We start from the raw sequence: 20,775 nt of genomic DNA, 5'->3' as shown, positions 1-20,775 counted from the left end.
ACTAGCCTACAACCATTGGTTTTTAACCTTAAAGAAAAGACAAAAAAATCACTAGAGTATAGAGGAGATGGAGGAAAAAGTTTAGGGAGTGCCATCTTCAGTGCTTCATTAGCTTTCATTCTTTGCTATTTCCTCTGCCCTTGTTTTCCTAGACTAAGAAAGTATTATATTATTATACTGAATATAAGAGTAGATTAGACTAATGACACAAGCCCAAAGAAGGCTCTGAGCTAGGTATACAAACCATTGATTGAACATGCTGTGACGCGATTTGGGTGTGAAGAATGTGATCGCTGCAGTGCGTTTAGTGGGGGGCAGGGTTATTGGAGAGGGGAGATAGCAGCCATAGAGCACAGGAGAGTGTGTGGCTTCTGTTTGGAAAGGCCTAGAAGAGGACCGATGTGGGGGAGAGTCAGGTTTAAGGTGTTACTAGCAGGTCCATTCATGTCCAGGTAGCAGCTGTTTTTGCTTCCATTGTTGGGCAGACTGTAAATATTGAGTCCAAGAATCCCTTTCTGTCTTGTTTTCTGTTCTGTTTTCTAGTGAGTGAATGAATAGACTTAGGAACCTGTTTCATTCACCTTTATGTCTCTCTTTCTCTTATGTATTTGATACTCAAGAATTGCTGAAGTAAGTCTCAGAATAATGCCAATGAAATGGATACTGCCAAGATCTGTATCCTTGAACTTGTGAGGTGTTTTCTCTTTATATAGTTGTGATCCATCTACCTACCCAAGTTTATTACTGCATCTACATCAGACTACTGTTTAAGGACATCTCACTATTAATAAAACACACTATAATTTGGGTTGTAAGCCCCTGGCTTGTTTGTTTTGTTTTGGGTATAAATTGTTCCAGTCTGCTGGCAACTACTCATAGATTCATGTTCTTAAATAGCTCTCAAGCGAACAAAAAGACCAATCGCCACATTTCCTGGTTTGTGTATGTTCTACAGCATATTTTTCCAGGTTTCCTGTTCATAGTTGAACTCTGGTGCTAATTCTGTGATGACAGCCAGCATACTTCATTGTCTTAGCCACTAGGAGCAGAATACCACACAGATAACAATTTACACTGTTGTCTGATACACTTTAGTTTTTCTGTTTTTCATTCCAGCCAGCAGGTTCAGAATTACCACTTTTCTTGACACTGCTTTATTGTCATAGAGAAATCTTGACTTTCAGAAATGTGCTATTAGAATATTTAAGCAAAGGATATATTTTTGTTCTTTTAAAGCTTTATCTGTTCATTATGATATGTATGCACGCACCCCAGGGCATAGGTTAGCTCCAGCATAAGGTTGTGCTGGGGATTGAATTTGTGGTCTGTCGGGCCTCAGACATGAAACAAATTATCAGTGTCCTAACAGGCTAAACTGTGCTTTTTAAAGGGCTGCCGTATTCAAAGCACTTTTTATTTGCTCTGATCTGTAACACATTTTATGTATAAAATTAAGAAAATATGTTGTCTTGGTTTCTGTAGTGTCTCCTATTTGAAGCTAATGATTTCTCTAGTGCTCTGGAAGTCACATGAGTAGTGGCATTAGGTTTCTCTTTCCCCCCTTCCCATGTGGAGATTTTCACGTGACAGTGCATCTTGTGTCCCAGAGGTACCTAGCATCCTACTTTGCTTGCTTGCAATAGTCAGTAAATACTTGAACTGTCTGAATGAGTGGGGAATACGGGCACTCAGAAGTATTTCAGATTTCAGTGTGCTTTTTGTGAAATGTTTAAACTTAGAAAATGCTTCACTAGTTTTACGGAAGTACACTCAAATAATTTTTTGACAGCAGTCAAGGAAAAGCTTTCCTATAGTGTCTATCATATTGCTTTTTTTAATAATACTTGTCTGATTTCTCTGCTCAAGATTATCATCTTTATTCTAAAAGTAAGTGAAAGAATGAGAGTGATACTGTTAAATTGAAAAACATCAAGTGGGCAGTGAGTTTTCCATCATTCAGGAATTTCTTGTGGCTTGTGAATTCTCAGCGTAGTATATCTGTAAAAGTAAGATTATTCTCCTACTTTAGCAGAGCCTTCTTACAGATGCAGAAACTTGAGGGCTGTTACTTGTGTGACTATAAGAGACTGTACCATCTACTCACCAAACTTAGATTTGCTATGCAAATAGCAGGTTGACAGCATTACAGACTTCTCAAAGTATGAAATAAAAATTCCTTTTAGTTTTGGAGAAATGTCTGTGGCTAAGTGGAAAGTAAGAATCAAGTGAGAGATGAGAGTTTAAAAGTAATACGAGTGTATATACCTTGAAGAAAGGGGAAATACAAGATGAAAGTTAAACTAGCCAAGGTCTTTCGTAGCAAATGCAGCTTATCTTGAGTATAGGAGACCAGGAGGGAATTGGGAGGGCTGGAGAGGTAGTAAGTACACTGGTACAGGGAGTTGTCAGTTGAGTGGTGGGTGAGAGGTGCAGAAGCCAAGTGGGCAAGGCAAATAAGAGACTGTGCAGTGCGTATGTTGTAAATTATTATACACCCAGTGAAACAGTAAAGTTAAATAATATGTGAACATGTACGTGTGTTTTATGAACATACATGTGTTTTGTTTTTGCTTACTTGTCAAAATTGAGTTTTCTGGGGATCTTCTTAAAATGTACATTCTGCTTCGGTAGGATGGAGGTAGGACCAGAGATTGTACATTCTTAACAAGTACCCTGATGATGATGAGGATTGTGACCTTTTTGGAAAAGTCAGGACATATCCCCCATCCACCCCCCATGCAATCATGGCTTTTCTGACAACTCAATGTAAAAAATGTCTAAATAATATAATAACAACTATTCATAGAGCATTTACTGTGAGTTCTTTTCTAAGCGTTTTATTTATATTAATTCACTGAATCCCATACACCAGTTTCTTGAATACTATTATTGGTTGTTTCATAAGTGAAAAAACTAATGATTCACCAAGAAATGGATTAAGTTATTCATGGACACTGTTCCTAGGGTAGGAACAGGGATTTGAAATCGGTCAGGCTGACTTTTCAGTAGCTGCACTCCTATGCTGTCACTCTTGACTACATTTGACATCTATAGAAATAGCTAGACAGTGTGCCATCACTGTCATCATTTCGACCAGGGCTTCTTAGACTTAGTGTAGAGCTGTGGGCTCCCCCTAACCTCCCAGTTGGGAAGGATGTTCCGTATACTCTTTGGCTCGGTTCCTATGCTGATTCACTTCTTGCAGTAAGACTCTTAATGATAGGTTATGTCTTCCTACTCTGTAATGTGAAGAAATGGGAAAAAAAAAAAAAAAAAGGCCTTTGAGAATGATTCTTTAAAGGCAAAATTTGTAGAAATGTCTTACTAACTGAAAATTTTTAAGGTGGACTCTGAAAAATTCAAATGTTGTAGCTGGAAATGCAATTTTTGATCACAGCAAATGTTGCATTTTTATGTAAACACTGGTTTCGGGAGCTGAAATAGGCAGAATGACTTAGAATCTACAAGTAGAGAAGTACTTAACAGATACCCACCCAGCGATTAGGGCACTTAAAAATAATGGAAACCCTACTGTAGAGATCCTACAAGACCACATAATCAGGGAGAATGGGGCTCGCCCTGCACTGGGTCCATGGCATCTTCATGGAGTATGGGATGGAAGTCTTCAATCTGGTCAGCCCAGTAATACTTTATAAACCAACCAGACAAGCTTAAGTGGCTTCGACCAAGTTCTAGTTAGTAACTGCCTCGGGCAGTTACCTGAAAATACTAATTTGCTTGTTTTAACTCCTGGGTTAATGTTAAAATAATACAGGTTTCTAGCAGGTCACACTTAAAATTACCGTGTTCCTTGATCAGTAGGGACTGGGTGGAGGCCGTTGGGTAGCAGGAATTTAATTGCAGCTGGACTTGCAAGCTACATCCCATGACACCTCTTAGACTTTTCCAAGTTTTTTGTGTGATTAACATGTGCCTCATGATATGGTGTGTAGTTTAATGTAAAATGACATTAAAAGGGGGCTGGGCAGTAGCACAGCTGGTTAAAGGCACATAGCACAAAGCACTAGGGCCAGCGTAAGGATCCCAGTTCGATCCCAGTTCGATTCCCCGGCTCCCCACCTGCAGGTGTTCCCTTCACAAGCGGTGAAGCAGGCCTGCAGGTGTCTGTCTTTCTCTCCACTCTCTGTCTTCCCCTCCTCTCTTAATTTCTCTGTCCTATCCAACAGCAGCAATATATAACAACAGTAACAATAACAACTACAGCAAGGTCAACGAAATGCGAAAAATAGCCTCCAGGAGCAGTGGAGTCGAGTCGTGGTGCAGGCACCAAGCTCCAGCAATAACCCTGGAGGCAAAAAAATAAAAATAAATGAAATCACATTAAGAGCACATTTTCTTTTTCTTTTTTTTTTTGATTAGTGGTAGGTTCCATGATTATAAGATTATAATGTATAGTTCCATATCATACCTACCACCAAAGTTCAATGTCCCCGCTTCCTAAAGATAACTGCCATAGTTCTCACAAGTCTAGGAAACAGTTTATTAAAAGCACATTTCTGTACTTGAGAAATTTGTGTTTTTCCACTTATTGCTATTCTGAGTTTTGAAACTTTTTTTTTTACCACTTGGGTAATCCCTGGGACGTTGCACTCTATGTGATTCTACCACTCTCAGTAAAATCTTTGGTGTGTGTGTGTGTGTGTGTGTGTGTGTGTGTGTGTATTTTGTTATGATTAGACTCAGAGAGGAAGCCAAAGGAGAGACCACAGCACTGCTTCACTGGTCATGAACACACACACACACACACACACACACACACACACACGCAAACTCTCTCCCTCTCACCTTCTCTCTCCCTCTCTCTTTCTCTCTCCCTATCTCCCCACCTTAGCCTGTCTCCCGGCCCCTGAGTTTTGAGTGTCTTTAAAAGGGAAGTCTTCAGTAATTTGTGTCATTGATTGTGTGGATCAGTTCTAGTTTCAGGGAACTTTAGAACTAAGATATCGAGACTTGGCAGCACATCTGGTTGAGCACAAACATTACCTCACGTAAGGACTCCAGTCTCCTACAGCACGGAAGTTTCACTAATTATGGAGCAGTGTCACAGGTGTCTCTCATTTGCTCTATCCCCATCGCTCTCAAATGCTGTCTCTTTTCAGTCAATCAAATGATAATTAGTTTTAGCTGATAACATGTTTGCATTAGCTGGACATTTAATCAGGACTGACTGTAGTCTTGTCCCTGGCATTCATGTGCAGAGGTTGAAAAATTTTAAATTTATGATTAAAAGTGATCGTATTTGTCAGTGTTGGGATACTGTGCAAATTACTGTGTCTTTCAACCCAAGCAAGAACTGCTTTGCCAGGGTCAAGTCAACCTCCTTGTTATTTTGTGATGACATCAAGAGCTTGTAGTCAAGCTTCGTGCTAGCTGGCCTCTCATCATTGTCCACTTCATTCTCCACCTCTTTGACAGTAATTTGATTTGAAAATGTTTTCTTGTAACTTGGACGCTAATGAAACAGTGAACAGATTTTATTACAATGTTGGAAGATAAAGGTTCCTTTTCCTTTATCTTTGGCTACAGCGTGTCCATTTGAATTATTGTAAGTTATTCATAAGGTTGATACACTAAAAATTATAAACAGTTGCTATGTTGAATTTAAATTGATTTTATGTATGAAGATTGGCATTATAGCTTATGTTGATGATATACTAATAAAGTGGGAGCCTTAGTGACAGTTACAATTGCTGTAAGGTAAAAAAATACAAAAACAGTAAATCTAGTTTTTTTCTAGGTACAGTGCTATGAATTTTACCCCATGTATTGATCAGTGTAATCCCTCGCACAGATTTTTTTTTTCACTATGAAGTCTCTCTCCATTTAAGTCACACCCTCCTTTCACTCCTAACACCTGGCAGCCTGTTCTCTACCACTGCAGTTTTAACATCTCAAAAATGCCATGTAAATGGAATCATAAGCTTTTGAGTCTAACATCTTTGATTCAGCACAGTTTAGATATCTAGGCTAATGTATGTACCCACAACTTGTTCCTTTGGCAATATTTTGTTGTGTGAATGTGTCAAGAGTTTGTTTATCCATTTGGACTGTGTACAGTTTCTTGACATTATGAGGACTAGGCTAGGACTGCTGTGAACATGTAAATACAGGTTTTTGTATGAGTAAGTTTTCATATCTCTAGGATAAATATCTAGCAGTGAGGTTGCTGGGTCATGGAATATTTTTAACTTTGTAATATCTTGTTGGACTGCTTTGTTGTGTTTTAGTCAGCTGTGTGTGAGTGTTTTAGTTGCTCTGAATATTTGTGAGCACTTGATGTAGTCGGTGTATTTTTTAGCCATTCCAGTGGGTGTGTATTGATTAATACTTCATCATGGTTTTAATTTAAACTTTGACATTGGCTAATGTTGTGTATATTTCTATGTGTGCAGTTGCTGCTGCTGAGCATTATTTTCAGTGGTGTCTGTTCCATTGTGTAGCTCAGTTTTTAAATTGAATTTTCTTTCTCTGTTCAAAATTAGACTTTATTTGGAGTGTATGTCATAGATCACCCCCCCAGTCCATAGTTTCTTTATATTTGTTGTTTTAACAGTGTCTGCAGAACAATCCTTTAAATTTTTTATTGAGTCTAGCTTACCTTTATTTTAAGATTTTAAAACTTTTCTGTAAGTGAATTATGATAGGACAGAGAGAAATTGAGAGGGAAGAGGGAGAGACGCAAACAGTAGAGAGAGATGAAGAGGGAGGTGTCGGGAAATTGTGAGGATGTGCTTGGCAGGGTTTGACCTGAGGAATGCGTCTATCCTATTAGCCTCTAGAGGTTGAGCAAGAAGGACAGGAGTAACCCCAAAGGTGTGCCTCGTCCTATCAGACTCCCTGTCTCACAAAGCACCCTGCATTCCTGATATTATGGCCATTAGATAAAAAGAAAGGGGGAAATGTCAGGTGAGGAGCCTAGCATGGGGGTGGGGTGCGTCTTCCTGGGCGTGAACTCTCTGGGTTGGAGAGAACTCGACTGGAGCTAGCCTGGGCTGCTACTCACTCAGCGACATGGGAGAGATAACTCATGACCTCGTGGCGGAGTGGCAATGCAATGTCTTTACTGATCAGAGAGCCAACGCTTTTAACCGGTAGACCCAGAGTTGGCAAGTCAGAAAGGGAAATGGCTAGGAAGGGGGTGGAGAAAGGCAGAAGTGAGCTGGAAAGGTAGGAACTTCCTTAGCAACTGTTGTGAGGGTTTAAACTGGTAGGATTAATAAATAATACCCTGCAGGCAGGGAGGGTCTCCAGGTAGAAAGAAGATAGATCAAAGGAATGGAATGGGTGGGGATCTCTCAGGCAAAACAATGATTATGTAGATAGGCCATATTATCAGGAATGCAGGGTGCTTTGTGGGGCTCCTCACAATTACCCGATAGGCAGAAAGGGGGCAGAGAGAGAGCACGCTTCAGTCTGCAGCACTGCTTCACCACTTGGGATGCTTTCCTCCTGCAGTTGGGGACTGGGGTCTTGAAGTTGGCTCCTTGTGCCTGGTAACACAGGTATGTCACCACCTTTACATTTACTATTAATAGATTATGTTTTTGGTGGTGGTATGTTGAAAGTAGCTTGAAATTTCAAATGACTTTAAGAATTACATTAATTCCTATTAACTTTTGACCCCAAATTGTTGACCCCAAATTGTTGTGGTACTTGGGAAATACGATAACATTGTATATTTCTCTCCTGAAGCACAGGTTGATGTTGAATGTTGAGGACTCTGACAATAGTCAGGACTCAGAATTACATCAGTATTACTACAACTGTATAAAACATGCCTATTAAGGCAATTGTGCAGAGGAAAGGAATAGCAGTGGTTACTGCCACTCAGTCTTTAGTGAATGGTTCACTAGTCCTGGCTGTTGTGTTCCAATCAGGTGTCTTTGTTTTATTTACTTTAGTTTATTTTTAAATTGCATCATCACTCCTGGGCTGCCTTTTCATTCAGGTGGACAAACAGGAGAGGAAGAAAGGCACCACAGCACCAGCTCACCTAGTGCCATGGAGTTCCATGGTCTTAGGGCTTAACGTTCTTTTTTTTTTTTTTTTAAACGTTTTTAAAATTTATTTATTTATATTACTGGATAGAGACAGAGTGAAATTGAAAAGGGAGGGGGAGGAAGACAAGGAAAGAGACAGAGAGACACCTGCAGACCTGCCTCACCACTTGTGAAGCTTTCCCCCTGCAGGTGGGGACCAGGGGCTTGAACCTGGGTCCTTGCGCACTGTAATGTGTGTGCTTAACCAGGTGCGCCACCACCTGGCCCAGGGCTTAAAGTTCTATGTGAATGTGGCAAGACAGCTTTCCTGCCCTGTGAGCTACTCTAGAAGCCCAGGTCTTTTACATATATATAGTAAGTAAATGAATAGGAGAAAAGGAACAAGGGCCCTGTTCCTTTTTTCCTCTTTATTTATTTTGCCTCCAGGGTTGTCGCTGGGCTCAGTGCCTGCACTATGAATCCACTGCTCCTGGAGGCTATTTCCCCCTTTTGTTGCCCTTGTTGTTTATTTTTGTTATTATTGTTATTGCTGTCGTTGTTGGATAGTACAGAGAGAGATCGAGAGAGGATGGAAAGACGGGGGCGGGAAGGGGAGAAGAAGCAACCCACCTGCAGGTGGGGAGCCGGGGGCTCAGAGGAGGATCCTCACGCCGTTCCTTGTGCTTTGCGCCATGTGCGCTTAACCCACTGCACTACCACCCGGCCCCCTTTCTTTGTATTTTTAGAGCTTTACCATTCTGAGCCAAATTTTTTTCAGATAGACGAGATTGGGGGGGTGAGAGACAGACACACGTGAGGGATAGAGATAGAAACAGCAGACCACTGAAGCCTCCTCCATTGCAGTAGAAACAGGCTTGAATCTGACAAAGCAAGCTCACTATCCAGGTGAGTTATCTTGCTGGCCCTTGTTTTTTCTTTAAATAAAAATGGAAGTTTTAGATTCAGAGCAACTTTGAGCAGAAGGTAGAGATTTTCCATATCCTTCTGCCCCCACTGTCAGCATCGCACTCTTAGGGAGGTGCATGGTCTGACTGATGACCCTGCATGACCTACTGCCCTTGAAAGTCCGTCCGTACCTCACCTTGGGGTTCACGTCTCATAGGGTGTACTCTGTTGGGTAGTAACTAAAGTATAACAGTGTGTCTGCCAAAGTAGCTCCACTGCTGTAGAAATTCTATCATCTGCTTATTCATCACGCCTCTCTCTCCCTGACACCCCGGCAGCCACTGGTCTTTTCAGTTTAGTTTTGCCTTTTCCGGAATGTGGCAGAGAAGGATGGTGGCACCTACAAGGAAACCCTGTCAGATTGCTTTCATTCCCTTGGTGATGCGCGCTTGAGGTTCCTCCTCCATGGCTTTTTGTCTTGACTTGTTAACCTATCTCACTTTGCTTTGGAAAAATATTCCTGGTCTGGATAAACCAGTTTATTTATGAACTGAAAGATATCTCAGCTACTTGAAAACCCTGGCATACGAGCCTTTTTGTGGACATTGGCTGCCTGATACTAAAACCCTTTGCCTTTATGAGATTACATACTCACTGCCCTCTCAAAATTTCTGCACTATGTTAGTGACTTATTGCAGAAAACTTTTTTCTTCATGTGTATTTTGGTTTGTAAGTCAAATTAACCTTTTGAAATCTTCATAAAGGTTGAGTGTTTTCCTCATTCTAATTTGAGCAAATGTCCACTCCCAGTACATAAAAGTAAAAGGGGGAGGGTTTTAGTTATTAAAGGAAGAAATTTTTGCTCATTCCAATTCTAACATCTGTGCATATGCATATCTATTTAAAAGTAAATATAATAAAGGTTAACTCCAGAGCAGCTATTTTCTGCTATGTAAAATTCACTTATCTGTCAGGGTTAATTTTTTGAAGAGTGATAAAGATAAGACAATATTATCATTTATGTTTCTTATGCTAGTAGATCACACTTTAATTTTGTTACAAGATAGGTACAAATACAGAGGTGTTACATAAAAATTTGAGAACTTGTGTTGCTTTAAAGTATAATGAGTGATTTTTAGGAAACATTTTAATACTTTTTTGTTTCATTGGCCAGTTTTTCCTTCAGCAAATACGCCAGACACACTTTAACATAGTCAGCTCTCAACTTGATTTCACTACAAGAAGGTGTATATCCATAGAAGTTCTCCTGAATCCTTATTAATCACTTGACTAAATGTCTTAATACATACGTCTATTCCTCTTAATAAGTAAAATAATAGTGTAGTGGAAAAGATAGTGTGTTTGTGTGTTTCAGTTTCCTCACACTTTTACTTTCTACTGAAAATTCAGCATGTCAGTGAAAGAATATGAAACTTGGTGAAAATTTTTGTGAATAGACTCACTTTCTAGGCATTGCAGATTGCATATTTTTTAAACATTAGTTACCTTGGAAATTGACAAATGCTGGTCTTTGTGAGTTGACAGGAAACTCACATTACCCACTTTTCATAGGGCTGTTTAACACAGCGCTTTCATCAAGCTGCCGTGTATGTTCATTGCTTTTGGAATAGTCAGGTTCATGGGCTAGTTGCTGTGTGAGACAAGTTGAAGTCGGGGGCCTTATTTAGTCTTGTGGATAAAGACTGGAATAACATTCTCTGTTTGCCACAGATGAGTGGTTTTCTTATAGTGTATTAAGTAGGGGTGTCTAATGTCTCATCACTGAAATCCCTTATTGACCTGTTTTCCACCTATATAGGGAAAATTTGATGATGCTTTTGCAGTTTGAACATCTTCTACTTGATGGGGGAAATGTGTTAAAAAGTGTATTTTTCTTTCATTTGACACTTGTAGTCGCTTGCATTCAGCCTAAAAAAGCAGTGGCATTTTACTATGTAACTTCAGTACTCATAAAATTATTTCTCATAAAGCAACATAACTTCTGATTCTCCCCAACCTAAGAAGTTTAAATGCTTCTGCAATTATCTACAGTAAAAGATATTTGGAGGTAGAAGATGTCTCTTTACATTGGATTTTTTTTTTTTTTGAAAGTTGAACAAGGTCGTGAAAGATTGGTAGAATTTCAGTTAACTGGAGCTTTAAGGTAGCCCCCAAAGTGCTGTAGGAACTTGGGGGACAAACAAAACAACTTCTGGAAGTTACAGTCAGGCTCCAGATTCTCCTTGTCAAGTGATCTTTTCATTGAACTGATAACATAACAGGAAGGAGTGGTAGTTCCTGACTTGTTATCAGAGACGGTGGCAATTTGCTTGTGGACCATAGAAAGAACTATTTGAAATCTGAGTAGTCTTATCAGGGTTGTATTAGGAAGGCATTTCAGACTCACACATAGGCAGGTTCTAAAACAGCATTCTCTGTGAGAGGTTGATCATGATGTGGGGTAGTGGGGGTGTAATAAGGCCCTTCTCTATGCCAAGCACTGTTCTAGGAGTAGAGGTACACATAGAAAGGCTAGAATCCCTGCTGCTGCGTGACTCACAGTTCATGTGTTGTGAGGGTGTAGTAGGGTTAAGTGCCCTGGGAGGAAATCCAGGCAAGGGGAAAGAGCAGAAACAGGATGTTCAGGGAAGACGAGCCTCCCTGCTGGTGATGAAACAGCACATTTCCTGCTGCAGCTCCATCGTAGCTGTGACACACTGCTAATAGCTTATTCTCATCAAGTGTGTACTGAGTGCCAGGTGTTGTCCTGGGTGTGTTTGTGATAATTCAGACCTTACAGCAGCTCCACAAAACAGATACTGTTTCCACGTATGAGAAAATTGAGGCACAGAGATTAAGTGATTTGTCTACCATGCTAGGTCACACAGCTAGTGAAGGAGCTGGAACTCAAACCTAGATAGTTGACTCCAGAATCACTGTTGTTAATGATGGGATAGGGAGCGGGGCCTGTAATAAGAAGTTGGAGCAGCACTGTGGGCCAATCTGTGTGAATTTGTAGTTTATTGTAAGCATTTATCAGTAGAATTTTGTGCTGACAGTGATGTTAAGTCATCAGAGAACCCAGAAATGTTTAGAGGTTGTTTTGTGATTCTGAGGTTGAGACATCTAGGCTACACACACACACACACACACACACACACACACACACACAGAATAACACACCTCTACATTGGTTATATTGTAGCTTAAAATAATAGCTACCGACCTATTATATATTTCTTTCATTTAAAATTTAAGATTCTATTTCAGTACTTTATCGAACATTTGTGCACATGTATGTATGAGTGTGTCTCTGTTTAACAAGCTAATAAACTCTTCTGTTACTAGGTGCGAGAAGATGTACTAAATTCATTGAATAACAACTTTCTTCAGACGCTAAATCAAGCTTGGAATGATCATCAAACAGCTATGGTGATGATTAGAGACATACTAATGTATATGGTAAGTAAAATTTTTTTTTAAAAAAAGAAATTAGACATTTCCACACACAGTATCTGGGATATTTACAGCACTTTGATTGCTGGGACTTCCATTAACCTTAATTGTTCCTATGTTACTAAGTGATTAGAATGGAAAGCTGAAAGGAATATGGAATATGGAAGACATACTACTCTGTATCTTTATTTGAGTAAGGGTGGTTGAGTGACAGTGTAAGAGATGACAGCTAAATATTGGCTTATATGTTTGTATGACCTAAGTCTTCTTATCTTCTTCTTATCTTCTTATCTTGTGTCACTATGACACAAGGGTGTCATAGTGACACAAGTATTTTCGTAGTAATTACAAGAATTGCTACCTCTCTCCTAATAGTAAATTTCTATAGTATATGTGATTTTCAGATTATGTATATTGAATTTTGCTGTCACTACTTTTTATTTATTTACTGGGTAGAGACAGAGAAATTGAGAAGGAAGGGGAAGACAGAGAGGGAGAGAGACCCCTGCAGCCCTGCAGCATCAATGCTTTCCCCCTGCAAGTGAAGACTAGGGGCTTGAACTTAGGTAACACACACATTCAACTGGGTTTACCACCATCACCACCCAGCCCCGCCCCCCCTTTTTTAATGGCACTGAAGCAATACCACATTGAGTATCCTCCCTGGGCTAAAATTTTCATTCTTTGTTTTAGTGAGGGAGAGAAAAGAGATCCCACAACATCCAGCTGCCAGTAAGCTGCCACCCATGGTGTTCTCTTGGTTCCCTAAGTTGAACCCAGGGTTTCATGCTCAACCAAGCATGTGTTCCACGTAAGCTATCTCCCTCCCCCTCTTTTATTTTCATCAGTCAAGAAAAGTGTTTTTTTTTCCAACAAGACAATTTAGAAAACATCAAGTTTAGCTGAACTTTTTATAACTCTCAGGGCTATTAAATCATCAGGTGTTTTCACTTTTAGTATGATTGTTAGAATGAAAGTAGGCTCACAAAGTCTAATTATTATTAACAAGCCTAATGAGTTAATACTTCAGGGTTCATATTTGGGAGTTGGCAATCATGATTTTTCCAAGGGTTTACTCATTTTTATTTTTAGTTTTGATTTCTCTGTCATTATTTAAGTTGTAAGGTCTTGTTTTACTTAGTAGAACAAAGTGGTGGTTAGAGATAATTTCCAGTAGAAGCAAACAGCTTTACATTTTCTTTTGTTCAGGCTTCTTATCCCTGGTTTTCATCTTTAATAAGAAGTGTAACAAACCATCTCTTCTGAGTCTTATCTCCTATTCAGGATATAGATCCATCTTGGATTGACACTTTGAGGCAAATAAAATAATGTGAAAGCCTATATCCTAATGTCTAGGATATAAATAAGTTAGTTTATCCCTGCTGTCTTCAAGTTCTAGATGTGACGAGTCTTAAGTCCTCACACTAAGATAAAAGGACTTACTGAGTAATTTCATGGTTCGTTGTTCTCTTGATAAAAAGTAGTTAAAAATTATGCACATACTTACTCTTATATCATGTTCGTTTTTTAATTAAATGGAAAAAATTTTGATCCCAATTTGAATTTCAGACTTCAGATTTGACTGCCTGTGGCCATTATCAAAGTAGTTAATTCCTCATCTATAAAATGAGAGGAATGTGCCAGTTAGGATGATAGCCACGTGGGTTAAAGGAATCCTACATGCAGGCCTCTTACACGGCCTGGCCATTAGTGCTGTGCTCACTGCTGATTAATGTTAATGTTTCCTGTCCTCTCATCCTTTTGTCAGTTCCATCTAATATTGCCACAATCCTGTGTAAACCTGGCAGCTAGCCTTTCCTGTGTCTTTGCTGGAAGAAACCCCACAGTTAGTTACTGCCACCATCTTTTGTAGTTCAAACCTTGAACAAAACCCCCCACACTGACCAGAAGACTCACTCTTTAGTCAGCCGTTTCATCACTTCTCCCGCTGATATCTTCACCCATAAGAAACAGTTTTGCCTCCTATTTAGAGCAAGGAGAACATGTCTGTAGGACACTTCATATTTTTAACCATTGAGCCTATAGCTTGACCTGCAGTTTCTTCCATTGTGTATTTTTCTACATTGTTCTAATGTCTCTTTTTTGTCAGTGAGCATTTTTCTACTTGTGTTAAGGGTCCATGTTCCATTCTACCCTGTCAAATATAAGATAGTTTTAAGTTCTTCTCTTGAATTGGCCTGTACTCAATATGCATTAGACATGCCCGGACTACTCACATCCTCTAAAGTTTCCTTAAAATTTTTTTTTGTTGGGAGTCGGGCTGTAGCGCAGCGGGTTAAGCGCAGGTGGTGCAAAGCACAAGGACCGGCGGCATAAGGATCCTGGTTCGAACCCCGGCTCCCCACCTGCAGGGGAGTTCGCTTCACAGGCGGTGAAGCAGGTCTGCAAGTGTCTTTCTCTCCCCCGTCTTCCCCTCCTCTCTCCGTTTCTCTCTGTCCTATCCAACAACGACAACAACAATAAAGGACAACAAAAGGGAATAAATAAAATAAAATATAAAAAAAATTTTTTTTGTTGTCCTCTGTACTGCCTTCCTATATTTGTCTTTGTCATTCATAGCTTAAGAGATACTTGCTATTTTTTCTCACCTTTCATTCACTTTGAATATTCTTTAGTTAAATCTCTGCGTCGCCTAATCTGTTCAGTTTTCCTCTTAGCAGAATTGTCATGCTATCTGTGCATCTCTGAAGTAAAAGATCACTGCCAGTTCTCATTCTCAGTTGGCTCCTCCTTGGGGAGGTTACCATGCATAGACACAGAAGTGCAGGTTCAAGCCCTCCCCCCACCCCACCCCCCAGCTGCAGGAGAGAAGCTTCAGGAGTGGTTGGTTAGACAGTGCTCCAGATCTCTCGCTTGCCCTCTCTGTTTCCCTTTGTCAAGTTTCTCTGTTCTATCAACCAAAGGAAGGAAGGCAGGAAAAGGTAAGGAAGGAAAAAAAATGAATACCAGACACATTGGATTTGTTGTACAGGCATTGTTGCGCCCTTGCCCCTTTAACTCTAGTGACAATAAGAAAAGAAGAACTCCTTTTCTTTTGCTCCTTAAATAGAGGCATACTCGGGACTGGGACTTTCTCCACTGGCTGCATCTCATCTCGATCGTGCCCATTGCTATATCACTGCCTGCATGCAGAGTCTCTCCAGTGTCAGTTTCTGTTCAAACTGACACATCCACTTGACTGACTGGTGACTCCTTCACTGTAGTATCTGGAGATGCTTCAGGCTTGGCATTTCCAAATGAGTTCCTGATCATTGTGACCCTTTCAGTTTATTCCAGGAACTTGGAAGTTGTCAGATTCTCCTCTGCAGAATCTGCTAGAATTTCCAGAACCTGTGATTTTTCTCAGTTTTCATGTCTGCTACCCAAGACCAAAGCACCCTTATTCAGTAACTGGTCTTCTGACATTTCTGGCGCTCTTCCCTATTATTTCCGCCATGTTCCAGCCATTATTATCTTAATGTACATGATCACGTTACTGTTGTGGCAAAGTCCTTATCTTCACACGTTGCTGTCTGGAAATATATTTAGAATCTGTTGGCTCTTTTTAATGCAACTTGAGTCTCATATCCTTTATTTTAGCTTCAGTTTCTCGTAAGCTTCTTTACCCGTGCTATGTACTAGTCCCCACTGACCAAACTTGATTCCAGGATAGCAGGCCAGCACTTTCCCTTCCTAGCTTATTTTTAGTTACCTGTGACAGTGCCTCAGTCAGTGTCTGCTACCTCTGTCTCCAGTCCTCAGTACAGCTCCTTGCACAAAACAAACACTCACATTCTGAACCGGTACACACAGATTCCCTCCCTCCCTAGACTGAGAACCGGGGAGAGAATGAAGGAGACCGTGGATGCTTTGGAAGCAGGCCGTAACCTCAGACATGCCCTTGGCAAAGCAGCATGCTATCCAAGTGAGCTGTTTGCCAGCCCCACATAGATTCTTTTATTTTAAACGACCATGCTTTTTCAAAAGTGCATTTTAAAATTGGAGGAAGAGTGCTGATAAGAAATCTTTACATTTCATAGAATTCTTTCATTTTCATACCCCCAATGTCTTTATTTTTTTTTTTTCCTTATGTGTAGTATTCTGGGCCTACTTAAATGTTTTTTAAATGAAGGATTTTTATACACATTATATTGCACAGAATTAAAGTATGCAGAATTATCTTTGATGAATGTATATGCATCTGTGGGGCTATTTCGGTCAACATAAGAATTACTTGAATTTCTCAGAAAAAGTGAACAGCTTTACCTGTTGACACTTAGATTGCTTCTGTTGAAGGTTTTGCACTCTGTAGGTTTCTCAGTGGCACTGCCTTTCAAGATAGGGTATCTATGTGAGTCGTACCGGTTCTGTGTAGTTCATAGAACCTTGATAAGGTTTTCCTTTCTGTGGATACTGACTTTTGACTATCAGAAGCTTAGAATTAAGATTCACAGAGGAAAGAATGAAAATGCTTCAGTGTATACCCACGTATTGTCTAGTCACCCAGTGAGCCTCTTCCTGCTCAACACAGAAGTGCGTCTCTAAAACGTCACACGTGAGCCTCGGTGTTAGATGTCATGGGGCATGCTGGCACTCTTAGTGTGGGAAGGGATCATGGTTTGTATGGAGGCAGCCATTGGTCCTGTTTGTCCCACAGAATTTGTAGTTTGTCAGGTTCAGTGCTTCAAAGGAAACGTGTACGCGCCTCTAGATTGAACCTTGTGGCCAGTTTCTGCCACTCCACACCTACCTAAGGATTTTGACACTTGTACCTTTTGGCCCCTGAAAGCAGTAGGGTTTGTAATCTCTGCTTCACATACGTTTGTTATTTTTCAGATTTATTATTTTCTTAAAGTGTTTAGCATGTTGAGCTGTGAGATTGGTTTGGACACTCCTAGTATGAATTTCATTTTCAGTTGCAGTTCAAAGGAGGAGTTGTGTAGGAAGAGGTTTAAGTATTTCAGTGAGAAAATTTGTTGTGATGCAGACTTGTTGAATACATTCGTATTTGTGTTTGGTTCCCTTTTTTCTCTTTAAACTGTAAAATGGATATAGTACCAAGAAGGAATTCATTTTATGTATGTTGTTCTTTTTTTTTTTTTTTGTTATTGCCACCAGTGTTATCAATGGATCCGGGTGCTGGCATTGCAAATCCGCTGCTCCCAGTGGCCATCCACTCGCCCCATTTTATTTTATAGGAGAGAGAGAGAAATTGAGAGGTGAGGGAGAGAGGAAGAGAGATAGCCGCAGATCTGCCTCAGTGCTCGTGAGATGTCCTCCCTGCAGGTGGGGAGTGGGTCTTGAACCTGAGTACCTGCACATGGTAGCATGTGCATTTAACTGGGTGTGCTACCACCCAGTTCCCTAGTTAGGCTATTCTACTGACTACTTTTGAACAACTAGAATTATATCAAAGAGAAAAGTATCTTCTTCCTTGATGTAGAATTAATCCAGAACAATTTTCTGCATGTAGCTATGGTAAATTTCCAAGATATTTTTACGATTCTATGTGAGTTTACTTCTAATCATTTTCAGAAAAAAAGATATAGTTGTATTGCAGTTTATCTTTAAAGACCAGAAATCACACAGTCAAAAGCACAGGGATAGAAGTAACCCAGAAAAGGAGGCTCACAACTTCTTGAACCTATTTAGAGAGTCGTTTAGATTGGTAAAGAGTTGAGGTAGCATACAGCAGTAACTGGAAAGGGGAGAAACTGAGGAAATACCTTCTGTGACTCTTAGTGTTTTAGAAAAGCACAAAGTGGAAGCATCAAGTGGAAGACCGGAGTATGGAGTATGTGGGCTGCTCAGGGAGTTAAGCTGAATAATGCCCTCTTCCCAAATATGCCCATGTTAATCTCTGGAGCCTAGACTCACTACCTTTTCTGACAAAAGAAACTTTGTCAGTAGGCTAGGATTTTTCATATGAGATTCTTGGGTTTTTCTGGTAGACCAGATGTAATCACAGTCTTTTTAAGAGGATCAAAGTAGAGTCAGAGTCATAACAGAAATGATTGGGTAACAGAGGTACAGATTGGATTGCTAATTCTTTGAAAATGGAAAAGAACATTTAGTCAAGTTTCATAGGTGGATTGGATACTAGTAGGTAAAAAAAGACAAAGAAGATGATTCTAGATTCTGTCAAAACCTCCAAAACGAATCAGTTCTGTCAATATTTTGACTTAAGCCAAATTAATTGAGTTTCAGTCTTCTGAACTCTAGAACTATAAGACAATAAATGAGTGCTAAATCTATAGTAATTTGTTGAGCAGCAATGAAAAACTCGTGAAGAAAAATATGTGTACATTTTGAGGTATAATTTAGAGGAGTTAAAAAATTTGTTTAAAGGAACTAGTCAGCAGAGTTTATACTTTTTTTTTTTTAAAGAGGTTTCTGAACTGTTTCAGAAAAAGAACAGTCAAAATAAGGGGACCTTCCTTGTTACACTTACCTTGTTAGGTATGGAGGAGAATCCTCAGATAGTAATATCGTTGAAGTGGAGATAGTGGACAAGTGAATCATAAAGTTCCAGGAATTGCAAGTGGCAGGTATAATTGGTTAGTTAGTATTACCTGGAGGGCCAGTGAGGTGCAAGTAACAGGTTCATTTAATGCATAACTGAGAGGCATGAGGGTCAAGGTTTGTGCATGTCAGTATGTGAGCTAAGGGAATTGATATAAAATGGAAAATAAAAATTCAGACATCTGTAAGGATGTGAGATTAGCTGTTAGTATGAATGTTGTAGCTATTTCAAGAGGTGATGGATGGCAAGGAGCAGAGTTGGGAGAAACAGTTGACTGAAACTTGCTAGAATGAGTTCAGAAATGGAATCAGAACAAGAGATGGTGGAACTTGGAGTCAGTCGTTTCTTTTGTAGATCTCCTCTTTTTCTCTCTCTCCCCTCTCTTCTCTCTTAACCAGAGCACTTTTCAGCTCTGGCATTTAGTGGTACAGGGCATTGAACCAGGGACTTCGGATCCTCAGGCATGAGGGTCTTTTTGCATAATAACCATTACACTTTCTCCTCCCACCTTTTCAGTAGATGTTGATGCTTAGTGTTCCCCTTCCCCCCAACAAATGTTTAAAAGATATTCTAGATTGTTCTTTTGGAGAAGTGTGGAAGTAACCATATTGTGGCATATGTATAAATATATATTGTTAGCTTAAGGTGGCTGTGGAGAGTCGTATATGCCTACTTAGATGAAACTGTATTCCTACAATCTTAGTTTTTGTAAACCAATGTTAATCAGTAAAAAAAAAAAAAGACAAACCATGCAAAATAGGTGTGTGAAACAAAAGTCTTCTTGGCACCTTATCTAAGGTGCAGAAGGTGCATCTTGAAATGACATCTTAAAGTTAAACAGGACTCTGGATTTGGTCTACTAAACATCATCTCTGTTCAATATGTCTGCATATTTAATAGGACCTGTTCAAGACAGCCTTTCCCATATGTGCTCTAGGTTTTGCATTTGTGATTACCTGGGAAAACTTTTTTGTAAAATAGGTTTATTGGAAAAGAGCTTTGGTTCTAATCTTTTTGGGCTTATTTATGGGCCTTCTCCTTGAAGTAGGCATCTTATCTACTTCACATCTTAAATGCCGTTTTGTAGGAACTGGCTGAGCGTGTGTATTGGATGGATCCTTTAAAACTTTAGAGCTCTGTCAGCTCTGAAACCGTATACCATTCTAAAGCTGAAAGTAAACGTCTACATCTGCTTGAGTTGTCTGTGGAATGATAATGAAGAGAAAAAAAAAGCAATAGGTAGATGAGAAATAAGTTGATGATAGTTATTTTAGAGACCTCTTAAGGTAACTTGATGATGCCTCTATCCAGTCCTACCCCTTATAAAATAAGATAAACTTGCATGCCCCTTTGTATGTGCCCAGACTATTTTAAGCGCCTTAAGTATATTCTCATAATATTTTATTGTCATTTTAAAAACATTAATTTGGGACAGTAAATTTTATATTTATTTTTTATTTTATTAGTGAATTTTGTATTTTTATCTCAAAGAGTGAAAATATATTTCTTAACATATAATTGCACAGTCCACTATCTGACTGCATTCCCTGGGCTAAGGAACTTTAGTAGAACCTTACCTTCCAGGTGAGTTTTGTACTCTTCATTTTGCAAACAAATTGAATTCAGCGAGGTAGATTAACTGAACTACCAGCATTATGGTCATTCCGTAAGGTGGAATAGTGAGTTGGATCCAGGTGTTTTATTGTAAAGCCCATGGTGGTCTTCTCTACTTTGCAATACTACCTTATTGCAGAATAATTCTGTCAGTTGACTTTGCTTTACAGAATTGATTAAGAAATGATTATTGATTATTTCTTTAAAGTTGAGCCAACTTTCAATCACCTTGGTGTGCTTAGAGGTTAGGTCTATTCATTCACCAAATACACACTG

The 20,775-nt window shown here is 39.6% G+C and overlaps 1 protein-coding gene across 1 annotated transcript in view; it reads left to right on the top strand.

The window, feature by feature from the left end:
• Positions 1-20,775, top strand: part of CUL3 (cullin 3) — a 96,302-nt gene that overhangs the window by 28,962 nt on the left and 46,565 nt on the right. Inside the window, exon 3 of the mRNA XM_060193681.1 lies at positions 12,255-12,368. Coding sequence (XP_060049664.1) covers positions 12,255-12,368 — 114 coding nt within the window. The remainder of the gene's footprint in view (positions 1-12,254; positions 12,369-20,775) is intronic.

The sequence above is a fragment of the Erinaceus europaeus genome, chromosome 7, assembly GCF_950295315.1.
Source record: "Erinaceus europaeus chromosome 7, mEriEur2.1, whole genome shotgun sequence".
Lineage (NCBI taxonomy): Eukaryota > Metazoa > Chordata > Mammalia > Eulipotyphla > Erinaceidae > Erinaceus > Erinaceus europaeus.
This window is presented reverse-complemented; position numbering and strand designations above follow the sequence as displayed.